Below are 23,403 nucleotides of genomic sequence, written 5' to 3' on the forward strand. Positions count from 1 at the left end.
CGAACGAATGAATCATATCTGATGTCTGAGCATTCATCTTGTTGTCTACCATGTATCGTCCTCGTCTTTGATCCTAGTTCTCGGACCCTATTTGTAACATTGGAGAGCGCTATTCGGGTGTCACCCTGCCCAGGTGTGCAAGAAACAGAGGAGATCAACGCAAGCAGATTGTCGGTGCTTACAGTACCACAGACTGTATAACTTCAAACGCACAATAACATATAGATTCATGCATAGTTTTAGACTAGTGAAACGCTATCATGACACCCAGGTCGACGTGAAGTCTTTCTACGATGACCTTCGCACTTCCAGCCCATCATGAGAGTGATGACCGGCTACACCTGTGTAAATGGCCTTCTGGCAAACGATGGGTCTTGCGATTAGTCCATACTTTCACCTTCCAGTAGATCTTCCCAGCGAAGATCAAGCCAGCTCGGCAATGGCGCACTGGTGTGGATGTCGGCCTGATCGCCAATCTCCCGCCAATTAACAAGCCACTCGTCAGTAGTCCAAGAACGCCCCAGAGCCACGACTTGGTCGACATCGCGTACAAGGCCAGTATCGAAGTTGCACTTGACTGATGACTTGTGATCGCTTATCGCCTGCAGGGCTTCAGGAAAACCTCTCATGACGTACGCGAGATTCTCCCGGCACCTCAGCCACATGTGCGGATTTGGCCAATCGATTGCATCGATTACGCACCGCTGAAAAGCCGACTGCCATGCAGCGTCGCGCTGTAGAACATCGAAGACCTGTGTCGATCCATCCGGCACTGCCGCACCGTCTATGATCAGGGTGAAGGAGTTCTGGGGCATGCCCAAGCTCTCTAATGCCATGACTTCCATGATCCAATCAGCCATACCGCCGTGGCGCATCTCCCCTCGGCTGACGATGCTCGCAGTGATCCGATCATACTTGTATTCTCGTAAGTATGCAAGCGCCCTACCGGTGATGGCATGAAGGGGGGTGGATGCGGCGGGTAGGCAGGCTCTCCACAGGCCAACCCTACGTTCTATGCGTAATTTGAGATTCTCTTGACAGTATGTGACCAAGCCTTGGCCATGGCATTCGGGCCATGCGACACTAGTGTGGTCTTCAAGTAGTAGTATCTTACGTATACTAAGTCGCGTTTCCGTAGAGATAGAGCCTAAGAACGCAATAGCTATAGTCGCGGCTGAGAACCGGTACTTCTCCCTGGTCCAGTAGCTTCCTTGTCTACGACGACTGAGCTCGACTGGGTAGGGCAACATGATTTCGCGCATGGCAGAAATCGTCTCGCTGCTCGGAAGTATCCATGGCGAATGCTCGCATGATATTACTGCCATTGGATCAGGACCTGGCTCAGAACCTGGCGCAGTCCAGTACGAATGTCGCTCTATGACTTCTCCAAAACAAGGTTGTTTCGCGATAGTCTTCAGTGTGGAGGCAATGAATCGTCGACTTTGAGATGGTGACTCTTTCCAGGAGTTGCTATCACTATTGTTGATGTCTGATAGTTGCATTGTTCGAATGACTGGCAGGAACTCGGGGAAGTGGTCTTCTACGTAGTCGCGTACTCCATCATCGATCAAGCCAGAGCGTGATGACCGCCATACGAGGTACTTGGATTTCAGGTCGCTAATCATCGTGAGGAGACTGTTGAAGTGCCCGGCTCGTTCGCGGAGATCCTCATCGAACACTGTTGAGAAGCTAATTGTGTTTAGCTTGAGCGCCAGCCCACGAGTCTCAACAGCTATTTGGCGGCTGGCCAACCTAATGCTGAGATGAATTGCCTCGCCCTTCGCTGTAAGTAGCTTGTTTGTCTTATGGTTGTATCTGTACCCACCTTCAAGGGTGAAGTATTCTTCGTAGATCTGGTCTCGAAGCTCGTGCGGAAGCTTGTGGAAGCCCTTCAGAAGCGTCATAGTTCGTGGAAATCGCTTTCGAACCAGGCAGTATTGTATAATGCGGGGGGTAAATCGATCGGGATGCGGTGGACGTGGTCTGCCGAGTCTGGGAGGTACCGTGGAAGGCGTAACGATGTGGGAAATGAGACTGTCTTGTAAGCCGGGTGGTCAAGCTCTTTATAGTACTGGAACGGTAGTTGCAGAGTCATCCGGAAACAATGCACTCGTGCGCACGAAGATGCCTAGTTATGGGGTTGCCTTGGTAGTACCGCGGAACTTGTCCACTATTCAGGAAGTGAGCCCTGCAGCTCAGCCAGAGTCAGCATCACGATGTACGTAATCCTGCTGTTCATGATGTGTATCATGCTGGTTCTTATAGGCCTATTCGGGTTATGTAGCTTGGGCGCACCATGCTTGTTGAGTGGTTGCGATAATATCCTTGTGAATGTGACCTCCCCATTCAACAGGTGGGAGGGTCAGGCATCCAATCGCGCAGCTTTAGAAGACGTCGATGGGCAGTGCGTTTCGCGCGCGTTCGATAGCATTGACTGGGTCCATCAAGGTGTGACGAGGTCGTCAAATTGTGGTGATGGTGAGTTGTTGAGTGGCCGTATGGGCAGTGTGGCAGCGTCGCAGCACACCGACGCTCGGGCGGAGATCGCGCGGCAGGCGCCCAGGCACGTGCCAGGCTAGCTAGCGAGAGGGCCAATTTACCTAGGTACCGTCCCATGTCCAACACACTACATTGAAGCCTCTAACACCCAACGGATCGCAGATGAAACTATGCACTCTGAACGCGCATCAGAATCTACGCTCGTTTGACGCTGTTGACTCAAGCCCTACATCTCTTTGAGGGATGGTCGCTGGGAAATAGAATTCGCAACAATCGATGGTCGGCTCCCAACGGTCTGATAAGAGTCACCAGGAACATAGACGGAAGATGATTCAACTGATAACTGATTGGGGCATGTGTATAAGTATTGAGGGCGTTGTAAGTAAGCGGACTGAAGCTATACGCGCCATGCTTGGGCTGAACAGAACGCCCTGGGGTCTTTTCGATCCTACCTTTGGACCTAAACTGTCGATATCTTACCTGAGCATCTGCTGACGGCTCTGATCCATCCTACATCGCGACACAGTCATTCCGGCAATGCCTCCTCTGAGAGACGAAGGCTTTCCCAGCCAGGCAATGGCACTGCGGTATTGAACGCGCGAGGTTCGTGCATACGCCATTGCTGCTCCCATTCACCCATCGTCCAGTGACGTCCATCCTGCGCTATAGTATCCGGGTCTTCTGGAGTATCAGTATCGAAGTTGCAGCTAACAATCGATGTTCCTCGGACGATGGCTGTGATGGCCTCCGGAAATCCTCTCATTTGGTAGCTTCCATTATCCCTCATTTCGAACCAGCTGGGGGTATCGTGTTGCTCTGCAAAATGTCTCTCGAAGGCAGTCTGCCATGCGGCGTCCCGCTGCACGACCTTGAAAACTTCGGAGCTCCTTTCTGGTGTTGGCTGTCCATCGAGTTTCAGCTTGAAGCATTGAGGTGGCATGCCCAGACCGTCAAGGGCGAGTGCTTCCATGATCCAGGGTGCTAAGCATGGGTTTGTGATGTATCCGGCGCGCAGACGATCCATACGATCTTGAGGATGATGACTTCTTGCTGCACTGGCGACGCAATTTATCGGCTCGGCACCACCAGGAAGTGCGTTTCTCCACAAATCAACTCGTCGCTCCACTCGAAGCGCGCCATTTTCCTGACAGAAGGGAATCAACCCTTGGGCGTGGCACTCAGGCCAAGCAACTGACACGCGGTCCTCGTCCAAGAGCACACGACGAATGCGACATCGCGTAGATTTGGGCAGTGACGAAAGGAACCGTATCGCTGTCGCTGCCGCGGAGAATCTGTGTTTAGTTCTTTCCCATATCTCAAGGAACATTGGTTCATCGTCCAGAACGCGCCACATGTTGGCTATCTCGTTGCTATCTGGTGTGTTCCAGGGCGAGTCATCTAGCGAGAGAATCTCATGGACGCGATCGCCAAACCGCCCTATGTTGACGTCGCTAGTGATTCTTTCGCTGAAATTCGTGTGTTCGGAGAGTATTTCCAGAGCTCGTACGACAAATCGGCGATGAAGCGAGGGGGTTTCGCCCCAACTCTTATGAACGAGTTCGTGGTCCGCTCCCAACGTCCGAAGTTGGCTGATGACGGGTAGAAGATACGAGAATTCGGGCTCAAACTCGCTGCTGGTCGATGATTCGATGCATTCATAGACAGCGCAAAGTATGCCTGACTTCAAAGCCTCAAGTCTTTGTACGATCAGTGCGTACTGTCCTGCCCGGTCGCGGATTCCTTCGTCATGAGCTGTGGTGAACGTGATGGCGTTTAGAGTAAGCGCGCGACCATTTATCTCAACAGTTGCCAGTTTGCAAGTGTAGGTAAGAGCGATATCTATGGGCTGGCCCCCAATCTGTGTCAGCTTCCCTGTCTCATGATTATAATGATACCCATCCGCAGCCATAAGATAGTACTCATAGACCAGATCACGCAACTCCCGCGGAAGCGCGAATAACCTGGATTGAGGCTGTAAAAGGATGTCTTTGGGGCCACTCGGGACGTGTGCAAGTGTATTCATGTTTGGTGGGTTTGTAGTAATGAGTGTTGATGAAAGGATAAGGCTTCCGCTTGTAGATTGCCGAGAGATTGAAAGAAGTACCATGTAACGTTTTGTCGCTGAAGTGGAACTGGGCGAACATACTTTTGTGATGTGCGCACACCTAGGCAACAGCCCGATCATGTGACTCGTTGCGTACCTATTATGGCAGCCTCCATATGATCTACTGTAGCGGCCCATATTTGCAACCCTTGCAATTTAAAACTCCCCAGTGGAAGGAGGCCAGATACGCTCCACTACCACGGTGACGTTACATTGCTCGATGAACATTCGTTGATGCTGGTATTTACACTGATGATAACCTTGGAACCTTTGGAAACCTTCCAAGGTTAGCTCGGCCCAAGCGATCTTTAGTGTCCTCTTGATCATCAAACCTTCCTCTTTGCGGGTATCTCATACAAGACCAAAACTTGTCGAATGCCTGTAGTCTACACCAGCAAGGACAAAGGCTTATTTCAATCCAAAGGCAACGTAGACTCTTAGATTGCTGAGTTCTAGCAGGTGCTTTCCTTGCACAGAGTGAGAATAGGTACCTATCAGCCTACTTTGTACCACGGTACTCACATCCAATCCAGCCTTCATCTCAGCGGGTACGCTTTGTCTTCCGCCGGCCGCCTGGTAGCCTGCATATTCTTTTTCACATTCTCGGCGCCTTGATCGTGCTACCGTCCTACCAGTCTTGCTGCCCAAACAAAAGTATTTGCTTGGGTGCAACACATACATTTAAAACTTCCAAGGTCTCCCGCATCAAAACCCCTCTACTGCCGATTCACGCTTCCCGAACATCATGGGGCTGTTCAATCTACCTCGCGAACTGCGCGATCTGATATACGAATTTTACGTCACGCAACGCGATCCTCTACGATACTTTCCCGATGACGCCAAGTTACGGACACAGAACGGAGATTCAATCGATCTAAATCTTACTTACGTGTGTAAGCAAGCTTCTGTAGAATTGAGTGGTATGATGTTCCGCCATAACACTATCGAGTTCGTAGCGTCCTTAAACGACAACCCCGCCACAGTCTCTCGAGCCTCTCGTTTCCATGCGATGATACATGATGTGCATCAAAGAAGACTAGAGCTGTTGAATCACTGTCGTTCTTTCATCACGGCAGAGATCATTGAAGACGCGAAGAAAGCGTTTCCTTACTGCACTTCGCTCTTACAGGTCTTGACGAGCCGAAGGCGCAGTTACACGGAAGGACCAAGCAAAGCAAAAGATTGGGGAACGATACCATCCGAGCATCGGGATCTGATCACATACCTCATTCAACAGATCCAGAATCAGCCTGGTTTTATGGGTTTCCGACGCGCACTTGGAGATTTCATTAAGGGCCCGCGTTTCCTTAAACACGCGAAGCACATGAACACATTAGCACTTCCAATATGTGAGCCGTGGAAGATACCGTCCGTTTTCGAATTGCACCGGATCAAAGAGATGATTCCAGGGCTCCGTGGCATTGATTCTGACGGTAGCACGCGTTACAAACGGTGCTTTTCCGCCGCGGCGTTGGCTGCACATTTCCTGGCCAGCCTTCCCCGCGGTCTGCGGATCGCAGTGACGAAGATCAGCCTACACGAAAACCACATAGGCGCCGGTTATACCGAATGTCATGCAAAAGCATTAATACCATTCTGCATCGAAAATCCGAATATGCGTGTTAAGCGGCATGTAGACCTATGGCAAAACGTGCTACCAGGGTTTTATTCAAATGGTCGAGACATAGCCCGAGAGTTGAGCCTCTATAGCGTGCGCGGTCCACGTATGCCGCGACCGTTAATTACCGAAACCGTGGCAATATGGATCGACGAAGCTCTAGCACTACCTGCAGCCGGCATGCCCCCAGGCGCATTCTCGCTCATATTCGATGGCACTCTCGACTACGTGCAATACGTCGTCAATGTCATGAAACATGATACTGTCTGGCAGGAAGCATTGGAGAGCTGCCTTCAACGCCAATCCATTGCGCCGCCCATGCTTGGGCCCGACAACTGTGCTGCTGGCCATAGGGGCTCTCCGCTTCACTTCTCTGAAGATTTTCCCCGAAAGCTGGCGACCATATTAGCTGGCGATTCATTCATCAGCTTTTCGGGAGTGGCCTCATCGGAACCTGTGAGCAGAAGCAGGCTTGTCGATGAGAACCGTGCATGCACCACTCATGATGCCTGGATACAAAAATGGAAAGCGCTGAGCCTGACTTCTTTGGACCCGGTGGAACCTTGGCCTAGCTGGAAGCATATTCAGCGTCAGTACACGATGCCTCCACTGGTCTAAATTATGATTAGTGTGAGCTTAGGGTCAGGCTTGGTCTCTCGAGTTCTTGAGATGTGCGATTCTTTTGCAGTACCATCGTACGAAATTCGTCGTCCAGACGACAGGACTTAGTAGGTGGTAAAGAGTGACTAGGTGAGTGTGTCTCAGTTGGATTCACATCCTGCGTCAAGATCTTGCGGACGCACAAGGGATACGTAGAGGCAAAAGCGTAGTTCAGGGCGCTTCGGGCATGGCTGTAGTATACCGGGTGGATGGTCGTGGTAGTCATCGTTTATAGGCTGATTATCCCACGGACCTAGGACCACAAAGGTGAATGAGTGCTGCAAGATCGCGGAACGGCTTGCTGATAGTTTCGTTGTTGTTCATGTCTTTGGCCGCCCTGTCTGGGTGGCTTGGAGCGGGCTGCCACTCCAGGCTCATTACGTAGGTAGACTCAGCGTGTTATCAATCGAGATTGTTATCATGAATATGCACACATCACTGCAGGGTGTCTACTGTCGCAATGGGATACGTCCACGGGTGTAAATCAACTTGTAGAGCTATCTCGATGTAGCGGACTTGATGAATAACGCACTCAGGTAGCCGCACGGTTCAAGAAGGCGATCTGAATGTCCACGATAAGGCTTTTGCAAGTAGATGGAGAAAACACGTGATTACATACCTAGGTAGTGCGAATGCTGGAAGCCTTCGTGCTCCGCAACCAAGTAACACCCGTGGACGCTAGACGGAGATCTTGCTTAAGATCGTGATTGGGTACGGAGAACATGCGCCAGCTACGCACCTAGGCATCCACAGTTATCGCATAGTACTATGGTACCTTTACCACGTAACGAACCAGTATCAGCACTTCTAACTGCAACTGCCGCCTGGCCTTTTGCTTTCGTCAGAATCTGCCTGGATGCATTTGGTATTCTTTCGGGAGTGACCCACACTGCGCCCACTGGTCTTTTCTAGCGTTCATGAATAGCCCCGAGTGTGTCACGTGATTTTTCATGAAGCTGGAGCCTGACGGGAGGGTTATAAAAACCATCGTTCGCACTTTCTTTACTATGAAATCATCTTTAACCCCTAGAACCTTGAGACTCAAGCTACGAATCGTCGGACCTCCTCAATATAACACTCATAGCTCTCACTACAATGCTGCTCGATCGACTTCCCCGCGAACTGCGCGACATGATATACAACTACTATACCACTGTAGATGGTGGTTATCACTTCAACTCTGAGTCCGGAAAGCTATGCACCGAGTCCGGAGATAAGATCGAACTGTCTCTCATGTACTCATGCAAGAGCATCGCTTCCGAGATGCGAGGTCTACACCTTCAGAACAACACGATACACTTTACAACATCCAGCTTGACCACTAAGCGATGCAGCACAAGAGCCAGGCATTATGGTCACTTATTTGATGACCTCCATATGGCAAAAATACTTGTGTTGCCTTGGGCCCGGGAGTTCATCGACGATAACATAGCTCGCACAATGTCAGAGCAATTCCCACGAAGCGAGGCCCTGGTAAAACACCTCATGAACACCGAAAGAAGACTTTACCAAGGTTATGACCAAGGTTATGACAAGCTGAACGAGCCAGGCGTATGGGGACAAGCTCCATCCTTCCATCGGGACGCTATCGCTGAGCTGCTTCGACTTGTTGCCCGGGATCCCAGATTCGGCAAGATAAGTCGTAAAGTGCTCGAAATGCATCGCTTCCAGTTTTCGCCAGGTCAGGACGCGCTGAGCTTCCATTCTTTACACCCAAAGCCATGGAAGTTTCCCAGTGAGCACGAGATCAAGTCCATGGAGAAGCTTTTGCCATACGGACCACACGACCCCTTCCGCGAGCATGTCCGTCATCGCACCAAATTTTACGTCTCTGCCGCTTCACAGGCTTCAATGTTTCTACCGCAGCTACCCCAACATCTTCGGGCCAGCGTCCGATCGATCGACCTTCATGATACACATGCGAGCGTTTCGCACCCAGAGTGCCACGCGCGAGCTTTGATACCCTTTGCGATTGAAAATCCAAAGCTCAAGATTGTTCACCGTGCAGATGTTTGGGGTGCAGTCCTTAATTCGTTGCAATCTAGTCGCTATGAAGAGTACCGCTCTGACCTGCGTCGAGGCTTAGCGGTGATGAACAACTTGTATGACAGAGACGTTACCAAAACCTTCGCTCTTTGGATGAGGGAAGCCTTGGCCTTGCAATCGGCAGGCATGCCTCCAGGATCGTTTACTCTTGTCTTCGAAGGTGAAGCAGACCTGATGCAGCCAATTTTTGACATAGTTATCGAGGATGCGACATGGCAAAACGCGCTACAAAACTGGCTAGGCCGACTTATCGTTCCTTCGCTCCCGGACTATTCTGGAATAGGATACCAGCGCTATGTTTGCTATTTTTTCGAAGGTTTCCCCGATCTCATGCGAGATGTCCTTGCTGGGACTGGAGGGGTACGGTTTAACAATTGCAGTGGTCGGCACTGGGACATCAATGAGCTCATCCAAGCGAACTCTGACTGTCTGGGAATGGCCGACTGGTATGTCAAGTGGTCTCGGATGCGAGGTCGCGATATAGTTCCACCTTTGCCGTATACATGGGACGCGATGCTATCGGAATACGTTCAGGAGGGAGAGGTCGCCCCAACTACGGTCAGGGTACTTTTCAGGCCCAGGCCTAGACCGACCCAGAACAACTCAGCCCCCGGTACAATTACTTCGTAACCGCTATTGTAGCTTGATGGTATATCGTCGATAGTGATTTTTCTTTTCTGCAACAGACGGAGTCGTTAATACGAACGTGACACAACCTAGGGGGAGGGGGAGACACATCTGTCGGGTTCGGGAAGTTACAATAGATAAGCGGGGCAAGTGGACTATTCATACATGAGGAAAATATGTAGCTAGCACAGCGCAATGGTATTATGACACTTCCGTCTGACTTTCTTTCGCCCACTTCGCCATTCTGTTCTTACTCATGCGACATGGGGGCCCCAGGATCAACGTGCTGGGACGGGGATGTATACGCACAATTCGACTACAAAGACTAGAACTCTGGTCCGCAAGGGCATATTATATCGACCACGTCAATGTCGTATTACAAGTGAACGAGGCTACATCGTGTAGCCCTGCCTCAGGGTTTGAGAGCCACTCCAACATTGCTCAGTGTAGCTTGTGTGTTCTGCTCTTCACGAGGTCGGCAGCCATAGCTAGCTCTGTCGTCATCTTGCTGGCTTTTTGGGCGAATTCGTCGAGCAGTCTTTCTGTTGCGCTCGGCAGTTTGAATATTCTTTAGGTTCTTCTGCTCCTTGGCTTCTTTTCGTTTCAAATCCACATCGTCGATAGGCACGAGCGCCTCGTCCCCATTTGGAAGCTTAATCAACTTTTTCCCACGTGGAAGAGGGTTCCAAGCGCTCGACATGCTTGCTGGTTCTTCGCAATATGGTGTGCCATACCGCCGCAGCCATTCACGCCTGGTACATATCAGTGACCGTAGTCTGGTGCCTGTATGCAAGACTTTACAACGCACTCTGCTCCCTGTGCAGCTAGTCTATCAGCTGCTTCGTTTCCTGGATAGCCTGAGTGACCCTTGAGCCAGCGGAGGTCCGTCGTTGCACCGGCAGCCTTTCACAGTACTAGAAGCTGGAAAATCGGTTCGATAAGATCAATATTCGGAACAGCTTTTCCGTCGGGTGTTTTCCAGCTGTTCCGCTTCTGTGTGTAGTACCTCGATGTTGATGCGAACATAGCGTACTGTGAATCGGTGTAAATAGTGGCATGATCCGTGAACTTGATTCTCGTGAGGCTTCCTAGATGGCTGCGAGTTCTGCGCGTTGATTCGTCTGAGGGTTGGGGCCTAGCGCACCTCCGTAGTTTCTATGAGCATGTCAGTTGAGCGCTTGCGTTACAAGCAGCACAGAGCAAAGGCTTGTGCAGCATCCGCTTCTTCACTTACCTTGGGTCGTTTGGGGCGAAGAAGACTCCACAACCTGCAGCCCGTTTGCCGTTTTTCTTCGGTTTGCCAAGCGAGCTGCCATCAGTGTAAAACACTCTGGAGTTCCGAATTACGTTGTTACTTATATTTCAAATATTAGAGCTGATGAGACCGGGGTATGACTGTTGTAGGGTGCCGTGGTCCTCTCGTGGGATACGTGCTGGAGGTAGGCAGAAGCTCCTTGTGACGCGTCGTGAGGCAACGCGACGCGACGCAGCGCTCGGCCCTTCCGATTGCCCAACCTTCTCGGACCCAGCACCGCATGGGTCTAGACGTGCGAACACATCGTACGCTGAAGCTCACGTTTTGTGATAAGGGATTTGCAGTGTACTACTGGTACTCAGGTAGTAGAATAGTACGTGGATACCTCCAGCCTGCAGATGTCTTCCTAGCCGAAACAGTACCTACCTAGGTAGGTAGGCTTTCGAGAGCAGCGCTATCGTGAGTTTTACACCTCCAAGAATGAGGCATTACATGGGAACCGTCAGTGAGCCCTCCGGTAACAAGCATTTTATCTGAACCAATGCGTACTACTGCGCCTAACACTCAGAGAAGGTTATCTTTCGTCAAATTCCTGCTATGTAGACAAACGCTTACATGCAGCTCCGGTGAACACGACTAGTGTTTGGATGATGAAATCCTTGTCCTCTGGTCATCCACTCATTCCGAACGTGCTGGCCAGGTTGGCGAGTCATAGCTTGCGCCCGTTGTCATCGGGAGGCAATGCTTTGGCTTGCCCCGGCCTTCTGATGTTTCTCCACCGCCATTCGCTGAGCGGCCAAAGCAATAATGTGCGATCTTGCGTCAGTTTCACGATGTCGGTTTCACCATAGTGATAACGATATATCAAGTCTGTTGGAGTGCCAGATCACCTTCATAGTGCAGAGCATTATACGAGCACAGATAATCGAAAGAGCATGGATTCATCGAAGTTGACTCTACATACAGATCTATCGAAAATCTCCCATAGAAGCAATGTTTTGAGGTCCACGAACTAAGTCTTACTCAGGCTTACAAGATGACGTTACCCCACCGCAGAAGGTGCCATGGGGGCAGCGGCGCCTCGGTCTGGAACTCTTCCGGCTCATGTCTTGCCCAGCCTTCCTTCCAGTCCTGGAGAGACCATCCTTGATTCTCCTGTAGTAGCCGCTCGACGTCATAGGATTCCGCAGAACCAAGGAGGAAGTTCGTACGAATCGGCGAGCTGATGGGCGACAGCGTGCGAACCACTTCAGGCAGTCCTTCATACATGTACCCTTGGTTGATTCGCCGATCAAACCAGGACGGTTCTGCTAGTATACCACGAACGTAGCAGGCGTCGAAGGCGTCTTGCCAGGCAGCATCGCGCTGAAGCGTGCTAAAAACGTGGGAGGTGTGTTCCGGGATAGGGTTGCCATCGAGTACCAACGTGAAGGAATCTTTGGGCATACCCAGTGCAAATAGAACCATGGCCTCTTTTATCCACATACCCACTGCCTTGGTTATTTCACCAGCAGGGCATCGTTCATCATCCAACAGTCCTTCCGTGACAAGGTTCTGGTTGCCGTGTAGGAAGTCATGGATACTGGAACTTGCGACAGGAAACACCGTTTCCCAGAGATTGACCACGCGCTCGACTCGCATTTGCGGATGCGATTGACAGAGAGTGATGTACCCTCTGCCGTGACTTGCAGGGTCCGCTATGGACTGATGGTCTTCTAGCAGCACGATTTTCCTGATAGTTTCGCGAGCAGATTTGTAAAGTGAGTCGAGGAACCGAAGGCCGACTGTTGCTGCCGAGTAGCTGTACCTTGCGTTGGGCCAAGTATAGGGTAGGCTATTACATACATACGTAACCTTCTTTCGCAGCCGTTCGATTTCTGTAGCGTTCACGATACGCCAAGGCTCAAAGCAGGCGTTGTTCAGGTCCATAGCATCATCGATATCGTACGGTCTCCAAAATTGAGACCCTGCTTTGGCTTTCGCAGCGAAGCCTAGATGTTAGGAAACCAGGTTCAAGCTGAACGCCACGAAATCACGCCAAATCGATAGCGCTTCGCCACAATCTACGTCGCTCCTATCGAGTATACGAAGACTACTATGAGAGCGCCAGATGTTAACTATTGGGGCGAATTGCGGATACTTGATCTTTATTGTACGTGCATTCTCTGAATTGAGGAGGTCTGGAGCCGACGCATTTAGTAGCGACACTTTGCGTTTATTGATGCTTTTATGAGTGGCGTGGAGAAGACCGGCCTGCACCTGGGTGGCATCTGAATGGTATGTCGAGAAGCGAAGTGTGTTGATACGTAGCCTAAGTGCGCGTGTTTCGTCGGCGATCTGCCTGCACACAAGCACTAAAGAAAGCTTAATGTTTTGACTATCCGCCTGCCTGAGTTTATTCGATGCAAAATTGTGTACGTATCCGCTGTTGACGCTGAAGTAGTGATCGTAGACGAGATCGCGTAACTCGCGGGGCAATCCGAGAAGGGTCGGCATGATCGAGGTTTTGATGCGTATTGAGAGGTCCTCGGCGTGGGCAGCTATATCAGAGGTCAGCTGCATGCTCAGCCAGGCGCCGCCAGAGGCTTTGAGCTCACTTACAGTCTTGTGTGAGCTGACTCTCTGAAGCTTGGTCGAAAGCTTGTTGTCGTATGCGCAGGTTGATCCAAGCTAAGTGAGGTCTTTGGCTTCTGTGGAGTTCAAGCGATAGATTCGGTCAGGTGGATGGCTGGCGGTGGGGGAGTCGCAGTTAATGAAGAAAAATTGGGCGACGCTTTGGTACGATAGCATGCAAACCAGTCCACGGTACAAGGCGCTCTAGCCTTCGCCAAGGCTGCGGAGTGCGGAGGTCGGCGGGGCTGCCGCAGTCCGCGCCTGGCTGCGAACTGCTCAACGTGCCAGCCAGCCCAACCGCACCAGCTACGGTAATGTCAAAGCCATCTCGTCACATCACGATGGAAAAGCACATGGAACGAAGTTTTGGTGAGCGAGGATCACCACCGCCATGTATTTGAATTCATCCATCGAGTTGGGTGTTGCAAGCAACGGTATATATATATAGGGATAAGTATGAGGTGCAGGGCCCCCGCAGCCTGCTCGCGATTGGATGTAAACCCTTGACACGAAGTTTGATTCACGTGGGCATCTTCGCGCTCACAGTACTATTAGTAAAATACGTCGCTGTGATTCTGGCATCGTTCTCGACTTATGACAACCGCACGCAACTTTGAGTGCTAACGGTAGGATGGCATCTTAATACCTAGCCCCGCACGCAACCGCACCACCCATCCGGGCCATGCGGATCGCAGTCGCCCCTTATCAACTTTCCTCTCCCAAGGTCCTTTGGCGTGAACCACAATCGCCAACCAGTGGATTTCACCCGCATGAAAGCTCAAATTAATAGCCGATAAAGCGCATCCTCTTTGACGATGGAAAAATCAACGTGTGATAGATGCTGGACGTGCCGCCATCGATTCCCAGGCTGCCTTTCGTTTACCACCGTCGATCTCGTCTGGAAAGAACCTCACAGAGAGCTACGAGATGATACAAGCGGCAACGTTGAGAATATCGTGAGGTCAGAGTTCATCTGGGTATGCCTCAAGGTCCGAGTGGTTGGCTGCATAACTCACCCTCGATGACAGGATGCTTCGACATGCCAATCACGGGTGTTTCAGCATTTCTTGGACATTTTCACAGACGAACGCAAGAAAAGCTTTGCCTTCTTCTCCCATACGAACCATGTCGAGATTGCAAAGGTGGCGCGCCCGCACGCGACTAGGCGACCAAGCAATGCGGAGGCTTTCGTACTTGTTGACGTGGATGAAACTAGAGAACGCATATATCACCCGCTTAACGTTCGCCGGCCTTCCCGCCAAGACGACACTGGCTTGGAGGTTCGCATGTTATGGGGGAAGCATCGGCACTGGAAGCCCATCCGGCAATGGCTGAGTGAGCGATACGGTGGTGTCAGTCGCAAACGAGCATGCATATGTCTTTACTGGAAATTGACTGGGAAGACCTTCAACTTGATGCAGCTACCACAAGAGTTGCGCGACCGAATTTTTGATGCCTTGATGGGTCCAGTGATCTGGCCGCGAGTCAAGTCCGGGACTACATGGCGGCCTTGGGCGTTTGCGACACCAGACTTCGATGAGTATCGACTTGATCACCAGGAACTTGATCAGCCCGGTGGCTTTACCGGTGATGACCCGTTATCATTGGATCTGGAGACAGCCGAGACATCGAAAGAAATAGACATTTATGTCGGCGAAGATAATTCAGCCAAACAAGATTCTCCAGTGACTAGATGGCACAGAAGATTTGGCATCAATAAACCGGACCCGCCGCGCTGGACTGGGGAGACAGAGCCCTGGAAGAGCCTGCCAGGGTTGGTGTCCGAAGAAGAAGCGGGCGTAAGGAGACTGTTGTCGGTCAGTCGAGCAATGTGCGACTCGCTATAGAATGCGATTGCGCGAACACCTACGGCGATGTTCAACAGAATATCTGATCTGACTGATATCATCTGTCAAACAAAAGCGATGCCATCTCAGGCCTCGAGCCTCGTTTCACTTCGTCGGGTCACGTTGGTAATGCCCATCGTTAGCCAGTTTCGGCTCCTTGGATACGAAAGTACGCGAAGAATTGGTAGCCCCGCAAAACGCAAACCAAAGACGAGATACCTAGAATGTTTGACCAAGAACTCACAGTTGGAGATCCTGGAGTTCATCTTTCATATACCCGGATTAGGGCTACGACACGAAGACAGGTATGATACCAGGGTTTCTAGGCTCGCGATTGAACGACAGGATGCGGTCAAAGATACTTGCCAGAAGTACCTGATAGAGTGGTTCTTCACATTACTCTATGTACGTATCTTGGAGATCTATGGGACGCCCAAGAAGGTACCAAGAGTGAAATTTTGGGGGCACGTCAAGAACAGTACCCAGCGCAAATGGGAGACGAGGTGGGCAGACCTCGCACACGGTAAACGAAAGGACTTCAGCGGAGAGGTTGCGAGGATAAAGCCTGTTCTTGATGCGCAATTGTGGGTAGATGGTTTCTCCTCATGAGACTGCGGCTGACCTCAACATAGTCCCCCTCCCTGTGTTTGTTCACAGGAGTGCGACCTCGATAACCCACGGTCATCGCGCTGGGGCGAAAACCTACGCACACACTTCGACTACGAAGGCTAACGGACTCCTATCTGCAAGGACAGATTACGCCGACGGTGTACTACAAGAGGATGCTAATGCGTCGTGTAGCTTGTGCCCTGGCCATTGAGAGCCATTCCACGTTGTTCCAGATAGCTTGTGTTCGAATTCCCAGCAGCCGTTGCTAGCTCTGTCGCAATCTCGCTACGTATGCGAGCTCGAAGGTTTCGTAGGGTTGCGGCGATCGGATGAACGGATGGATGCGTGTCGTGTTGTGTATTGGGTTTGTTCACGCCATGTTGCGCGCCGGGATGTACTGTGTAGCCTCAAATCTCGCGTGATGAAGATTACTATCTGCATCATTATGTTACTGCTTCTTTGGCTGTCAGTGAAGATAATGCGACCGGCGAATGCGCTGCGACTCTGTCTCCCTCTGCCAGACAGGCCTACCGCCGGACCCGTACTGCGAATCGTCCCAGAGGCCGAACCGCCTTGTCACCCATGCTATACTTTACGCAGAAACGACATCCAGCATCCGTGAGCTTCGTTCGGTGTGCGACGCGACCCCGTAATACGGTATGTGCCTGGAGTCCCCAGTGAAACTTGTCGTTCTGACTTGTATGGTGTGATTTGGCGGTCCCTTATGATGGTGCTTGTTGTCGGCTATTGCGAATCTGTACAAAGCGATAATCTGCAAAGTCGGAGACTGTAACATTGGTTACAGCAGTTGCCATCACCCGTGACCACGAAGGGTGCGCTTGTGTATGGTGTGGACAACATCGGTAGCAACGACCGGAGGCGCGACGTTGAGAAGAGGAGGTTGGAGCGAGTCGAAGCAACGGGAGATCGCTTGCCAATTCTGGTCGTAGCTGTGCAAAGTACATGATAGCGGTGATGCACAGAGTTGACTTGCCAGACAGTTGAGGCTCATGGCCGAGGCTTCGGGAAAACTGCGGCTTCGGATGTCGGCGGATTGATTCGCCGAACCTCCGATTCTGCGATACGTTCCCCAGGGTCGTCTCTCCTCCCACCTACACTATACCATCTCATTGTGCCCAAATCTAGCATCATGCTGACATATCTGTTTCTTGATTGACCTTCACGAAGTGGAAATAGCTAACAGCGGCATTATTATGTGTTGCATTTCATTCTACAAGGAAAGCCTTGAGTGTATTGACGGTGAGTTTCGCCCTCTTACAACATCAGTCAGATCGCTCTTAGCCGATATTGTTCTGAAAGCCCTGTAAATATTCTTTGATATTGGAGGCGCCTATCATTGATTGCTATTTTGCCAGTAGTGCATCTATCGACAAGCATGCAACTATCGTCTTTACCGAACCAAACCCTCCCTTATGTTTCTGCGCATCCGGCGTCCTCACCGAAGAAGCGTGAGATGTCCAGAGAGTCTTGGAAAGGGTCTTCTTTTTTCTGTCTCAGAGCGGGCGCGTCGACATAGTAGGACGCCTGAAGACGCCTGAAACCAGCTTTTGCATCATATATACGCACGCAAATGCCTCTATCGCGGAATGTGTCGAAGACAGGATCGCGGCGCTTATGGAACCATGAGGCAAGTCGACCATGTCTTGGAATACATTCAAGCGCAAGACCCCGCAGCGCATTGAAGTGGCTCAGAACGAGGGAGAGTTTGTGGAGCCACACGATAGCCATACCATCAGGGCAAATGATGGTCAAGCTCTCAATCGTTGAAGGCAATAGGAGTCGAAGATCACCTTCAGGATGCGGTTTGCTCCGAAACTTTCTGTCTAAGAAACTCCTGTGGCACTTCAAGGTTTCGCAGGTTCCCGAAGCCAGAGAGAGTGGTAACGGGTCTCATAGCCAAAAAGTAGCATGCTAATGTTTTCCAGTCACAATAGACTAGGCGGATATCTATGCGCAGGCTCTCAATTTCTGTCGAAGCGGCCACCAGGTGCGAGACCAGGGTCTGGAAATCTCGCCTAGCTGGCCAGTACGCTCTTCCAAAAGTAAGACGAAAGTCGACATGCTTCAGTGTATGTCGCCGACCGTTCAGGCTTCCATCGATGTGAAGCCATTGAAGGATTTGTGGAATGACGAAGTCGACCGATAACGGATCTATTTCGCGGCAGTCACACTGGATTGTCAGATCTTCAATGCCGTTCTTGGAAGCTATTGGTGTGTTGGCATGGTTTAGCCAGCCTATCCCTAGCTCGCGGTTGCCTTTGTTCGTGAGATCTATTCGCAACGCCCTTAGGTTCGGGAAATAGAAGAACCGGAGGAGATCGAAATGTGCGAAGGGAATGCATAGGTGTGTCAAATGCTGGAGCCCGCCTCGTAAACCACACAGATCAGTCCGCGTGAAACGATCGTGTCGGACTCCATACAACACCCGAAGAAGGTCGTCATGGTCTCTGACACGGATTGAAAGCCTCTCAAGCTTCGGTAGCAGGTGTAATACAATCGTTACAAAAGCCGATCGCTGTCCGCGCGCGAGATTACTAATGAGACGTCCCGTTACTTCGACCGGCGCGGCCATATGCATGATCTGTGCGGCGCACTTCCCCATAAGCTCCGGCTCATGTCGCATGTTGTCTTCTCCGGCAGCACAGAGATCGCTGTACCGTGTATCCCAAAGACATTCAAATATCTGGACATGCCGTGTAAGATCATCGTGTGTAAGCAGTGTTCGCACAAAGGTATGGAACTTCTTTGGGCTGGTGTACAAAGCCACTCCAGTGTAAAGAGTGCTCGTAGCAACTTCTTTCCATCTGCGGGAGACTAGGCAGAGTCGGGCGAGCGTTTGAGATTGGCCCTTGAGATGCTCGGTTATCTGGAGCAGAAGTTCATTGGGAAGGTCGTTGAGGAGCGCCATGATGTTGACTGTTGTAGCAATTGTCGACAGTGCGCTCAAGCCTCAGTTGAGAGTTTTGGTCGGTGATGGTCGCGCCAGGTTGAGGTTCAGCTGTAGTGGGAGTCGAAGTAGCGCAAAAGGCATAGCGTAGAAGCCGAGAAAAGCTCTATTTTGCCGCGCCAACGTCTGTGCAACAGGTACATCAGGGCGCTGGGGTGAAACAGAACGATTTCGTAGAGCTCAAACGGACTTTGCCACGCCGTAGCCTGGGCAGGCGTGAGATTGGCATTAATCGCGTCAGCCATTGAGTGATTCAGACCTGTTCAGCTTGAGCTGCGATAGCCACCTATCAGGCACATGTCTATATTTCAATTCCTCGAGAGTTCCTCGACTTCGTCAGGATCATGGGTGTGAAGATCTCGCTGTCTCCCGTTGACAGGGATATGACGAGGGGGTGCTCTACCGTTGGAAGGCGCATTCTAGCTGGGCGGACACTAGATAGTATGGGAGAGTGGTTTAGGTTGCGGGAACGTAGGGCAGTGTAAAGAGGATGGTCACCGAGAGGGTCAGGCGCAGATGTTGCTGGCAGGGCCGAGCCGCGTGGAAGCATGTGGCGATGTCATACCTCGGTATCCAGAGCAAGAGCGCTAAACTTCAGTCAACACGTAGGTGGACGCGTTCGCGAAACTTCAATCCTTCTCACCGCGACGTTTGACTCTCCATGATTAGAACAAACCCTCAGTATACTCCCGGCATACACAAGAATTCTTAAAAAGTACTAGTTTCACTATTGTATTCGGCAACTTCAATTCCGCATACACGATAACCGAAATCTTTCTCGGCACCCACATAGGGCCGCCGTCCGTTTCCCATATGCTCTAGTCCATCCATCTTGCCACGGCAAAGCTGCAATCACGCCCATGGCCTCTCCGTCGGTCCACTAATACTGTATGTCCTTGCGTTCTGCGAGGCTCATATGTTGAAAGTCCCTCAGAGCCGGCAGCTTGACGCTTGTGCGTTCCGAGACGGCCTTGCGCAACGCCTTGTACACGCGCATAGTCCCTGGCCACTGCGATATGTGCGGGATTGTTGCGCCAGCCTTGATGAGGACGTCTGCAACGCGATCATCGTTCCGATTCATGGCCACGTCAAGGGGTGTGATGTTATCTTTCTGAAGCGTCGGGATGTTCGAACGTACGGCGAGGTCCACATTGGCACCTGCCTGGATGCAAGCCTGCACAGCGGCTACACGACCGGATCGAACAGCGATGAAGATAGGAGCGTTCAACGCTGTTCCCTTGTCCACATCTTCAACGCGCTTGAGGGCTTCCTGGACATCTTCGGAACTGCCTTTGGCACAAATGGTGAGCATTGTTTCGCGCAAGACACGTCTCCTGCCCTCAGGGTGGAAATCCAAGACGGCCCTTAGATTGTGCAAATATTTGGTCGTATTCGCACGGACAGCGCGAGAGACCCAATAGTTGTAGGCGTGCCTCGTGGGGGAGCGTAGATTCTTCTTGTGGTAGTCGAGCAGAGTTTGAGCGATTGTACCGCTGTCGGTAGCCAGCGCGATGCTGATAGTGCTATGTATGGGAAACATGGCGTCCTCAGATGTAAGAGCAGCTTGCACTGATGACGACCGTGTTTCGAGATAACGGACAATAACGTCAATCGACTCCGTGTCACCTAGATCTCGTGCGATCCGGAAAGGTTCCACATCAAAGAGCGCATCTTTCTCCATACCACTGAGTTCTGTGAGAACACTAGCAAGAACATCATGCGCTCCGACCATCAGAGATGTGTAAAGCCTATCTTGGACAGATAACTTGGTACTGTTCTGGTTCTGGGTGACGTAATGGCAGGAGGGACCGCAATCGCACCACAAGGCGTGACTCAATCTGTACGCTTCGACGATCTTGCGTAAACTAAGGTAGAACTTTTCGATGATACCTGCGCGTTGCTTCTCATCTTTGATGTCAAGCTCTTGTAAAATGTAGCTGATCATGCGCTTTAGTCGTGCATGAAAGCCTTCGTTGATGTTCCCCGGAATTCGCTTGACTCGCATCATGTATCGGGGCAAACGCTTGAGGGCAAGGCGTTGAACAAAGTACTTGTTGTAGTAAACCTCTTTGGGCTGAAGGGAGAAGACGTTGCGCTCGATCTCTGCAGCGAAGGTACCGCAAACATCTCGCAGTCTCCAGACACCATCGATCTGAAAGCCCTGGGAAGGACCTTTGACGTTGTTAATCGCGCTATTGACTAGCTCGTGGACGATCATCTGGAAGATCTCAACCGGAAGATCGAGAAGGTTGGTCATCGTGGCTGTCGTGAGCGGAGTGTGTCAGCCGGCTAGTCGGCACCGTTTGCGAAGGAGTGTTCAGGGGTTGACGCCTAGATGATGGTGCTCAGTCGGCGATAGAAGTGAGAGTCGCTGCTTCGAAAGAGAATTCGGACAGGATCAACGGCGGGCGACTGGGTTTGTTTGAGCAGGAGCGATGGATGCGTGAGTGTGTCGCCTACACTAGCAGACACTAGCGCGTAAACACGCGACATGAGCAAGAGCAAGTGAAATACTCCAGAAATTATGTCGCATGCGGGGGTAATGTAGGATATTCCACACGTGTTGCTGGGGGGGCTGCAAGACAACCAAGGAAAAAACCGAAACGGGCCTGCAGCCTAAATCAACATGAAAACCTATAAGATAGGTGGCCTGGCGTCGATGTAGGCTCTAGACCTGTTCGGCTTTTTTCTTGTATGAGGTGGCTGTGTGTATCTCATGATCTGTCTTGCTCACACCCGCGCGGAAGTCTTCTGTTTCATCACATTACATTGCATATACATTTCGCTTTTACCTGCCCTTTATCTCTCCGGGGCTCTCGATACATGCACGATGGGTGAGACTAATGTGCGATGAACGTGTTGCGTCGCTGTTGCCCTCTCCAACTGCATAAGCCATAGCCGCCCACCATTTCCAAGGTTGTTGGCGCGTGTAGACGAAAGGAAAGAAGCGCCCGCCATGGCAATGCACACATTCAATCGATGGATGACATGCAGTAGGGCGATGGACATAGATGCGACGTGATGAGATGAGTGTTGGTGGTGTAGCAACCGCGGCGCGTCGCGTCACTTCCGTGACTTTTGCACATGACGTAATGGAAGAGCACGTGCACATTACTCATGTCGGGCAACTTCAACACACGGAGATGTCCGTTTCCTCACCATCATTTTCATGGATGTACATTTGTCGTCTACAAAGCCAAAACTTTGCTTTCTAGATACACATCTTCACCAATCCCAGAAGAATACATGATGAAAGCCGAAGACCATATCAGCAAAGGTCTTCCGCGCGAGGCCGTCCATCAACCACTAAAGTCATCTGAAATCGCGCCCTACTGAGACTTGTACTTGATCAATTACCATTTCCAGGATACACCCTCTTCCCCGCCACCTTATCAGCCCACTTCACCTCGAGGAGAGTAAAGTTCTTCTTCCCCTGACTAACCTTCTTCCGGTACGACACGCCAGCTGCCGCCCACCGCGCTGCCTCATCTGCCTCGCGTTGCTTCTTGCGGGCCTTCTCCGCCACCTTCCAAGCTTCGTGCTGTGCATTATGAGCAGCGAACTGCTGCCGTCCAGCCTCTCGTTTCTGGTACTCAGCGTTGCGAGCATCAGTCTCTGTGATGTTGGTGAGAAAGCGGTCGATGGTTTCGGAGAGACGGGGGTTGGTTGTAAGGTACTTCTGCTTGAATCCTTCGGGGTCGGGGAAAGTCCCATCGTTCAGCTTCGTCGCCATGGTATACGCCATTTGCTTGAACAGCTTGTTTCCGGTTGGATTGTTGGCAGCGGTGATGATGTTGATGACGTCTGTGGGAGGGACTTTGGTGTTGATACGGCTAAAGAAGTGGTTGAAGATGCCTTGGGTAAAAGAGCCAATACCCAATGCATCTGCGGCGCAGCAGAGATGCAGGTCTTTGAAGGTGTCTTCGACGTCCTTCATCGGTTTGCCTTTGAAGTCCCTCACCACATACTTCTGGAACTGGAACACCTTCGGCGCGGTTGGTAGTGCTAGTACCAGAGAGACCAGATAGTTCAGAGCTTTGATATCGATGCCCTCTGGAACCTCAATCTTGCCATCGACAACCAGTTCGTGCTTCTCTGAGACGGCCTCGAATAGGGCGATTGGCAACTCAGTGAGGTTGTTTCCGGACTTTATGACGTTGCCGAGGTGGTCCACAAACTGGACTTTGTCGCTCATTACCAGGTTTTGGCGTTGAATAGGTCCGAGGGTACGGAAGTGCTCGAGACCACCGGGGACCTTCTGATCACTGAGAGAAGCGCTCGAAGTAGGCGCGGGGGCTACCATGTTGTCTGACATTTTGATATGAGTCGTCGCGTGTCTCTGTAGCCGTCAGGATTGGTCCAGAAGCAAAACAGTTATTGGACCTTACACACAAGTCGTGTTCTAGGTGCGTTGTAGAAGGTTGTCGTGGTTGGATTCTATGGCGGGTATTCTCAACTGTAGACCTGAAAACTGAGGTATAAGATGCTTTCGTCGATAAAGAGACATAAGAGTAGCGGGGCTGGAGAATCTATACAGAGAAGGGAAGCACTAAGTGG

General features: G+C 51.2%; 5 protein-coding genes across 5 annotated transcripts; all 5 read right to left on the bottom strand.

Annotated features, from left to right (window-relative positions):
- Positions 1 to 380: 380 nt before the first annotated feature.
- J4E78_002823 (uncharacterized protein) lies at positions 381 to 1,904 on the bottom strand (the record flags this gene model as incomplete). The annotated part of the gene is made up of 1 exon (XM_049363468.1): positions 381 to 1,904. The coding sequence occupies one exon, from the start codon at positions 1,902 to 1,904 to the stop codon at positions 381 to 383; it is 1,524 nt and encodes a 507-aa protein (XP_049224133.1).
- Positions 1,905 to 3,025: 1,121 nt separating this feature from the next.
- On the bottom strand, positions 3,026 to 4,522 carry J4E78_002824 (uncharacterized protein; the record flags this gene model as incomplete). The annotated part of the gene is made up of 1 exon (XM_049363469.1): positions 3,026 to 4,522. One exon carries the CDS (start codon positions 4,520 to 4,522, stop codon positions 3,026 to 3,028), a length of 1,497 nt encoding a protein of 498 aa, XP_049224134.1.
- Positions 4,523 to 11,838: 7,316 nt separating this feature from the next.
- Positions 11,839 to 13,004, bottom strand: J4E78_002825 (uncharacterized protein; the record flags this gene model as incomplete). Its single annotated transcript, XM_049363470.1, has 2 exons — positions 11,839 to 12,800; positions 13,001 to 13,004. The coding sequence occupies 2 exons, from the start codon at positions 13,002 to 13,004 to the stop codon at positions 11,839 to 11,841; spliced, it is 966 nt and encodes a 321-aa protein (XP_049224135.1).
- Positions 13,005 to 19,726: 6,722 nt separating this feature from the next.
- Positions 19,727 to 21,103, bottom strand: J4E78_002826 (uncharacterized protein; the record flags this gene model as incomplete). The annotated part of the gene is made up of 1 exon (XM_049363471.1): positions 19,727 to 21,103. One exon carries the CDS (start codon positions 21,101 to 21,103, stop codon positions 19,727 to 19,729), a length of 1,377 nt encoding a protein of 458 aa, XP_049224136.1.
- A 1,092-nt stretch (positions 21,104 to 22,195) lies between these two features.
- J4E78_002827 (uncharacterized protein) lies at positions 22,196 to 23,161 on the bottom strand (the record flags this gene model as incomplete). The annotated part of the gene is made up of 1 exon (XM_049363472.1): positions 22,196 to 23,161. One exon carries the CDS (start codon positions 23,159 to 23,161, stop codon positions 22,196 to 22,198), a length of 966 nt encoding a protein of 321 aa, XP_049224137.1.
- Between the last annotated feature and the right edge of the window lie 242 nt (positions 23,162 to 23,403).

This window comes from Alternaria triticimaculans, assembly GCF_023758025.1.
Source record: "Alternaria triticimaculans strain BMP 0046 chromosome Unknown scaffold_3, whole genome shotgun sequence".
Lineage (NCBI taxonomy): Eukaryota > Fungi > Ascomycota > Dothideomycetes > Pleosporales > Pleosporaceae > Alternaria > Alternaria triticimaculans.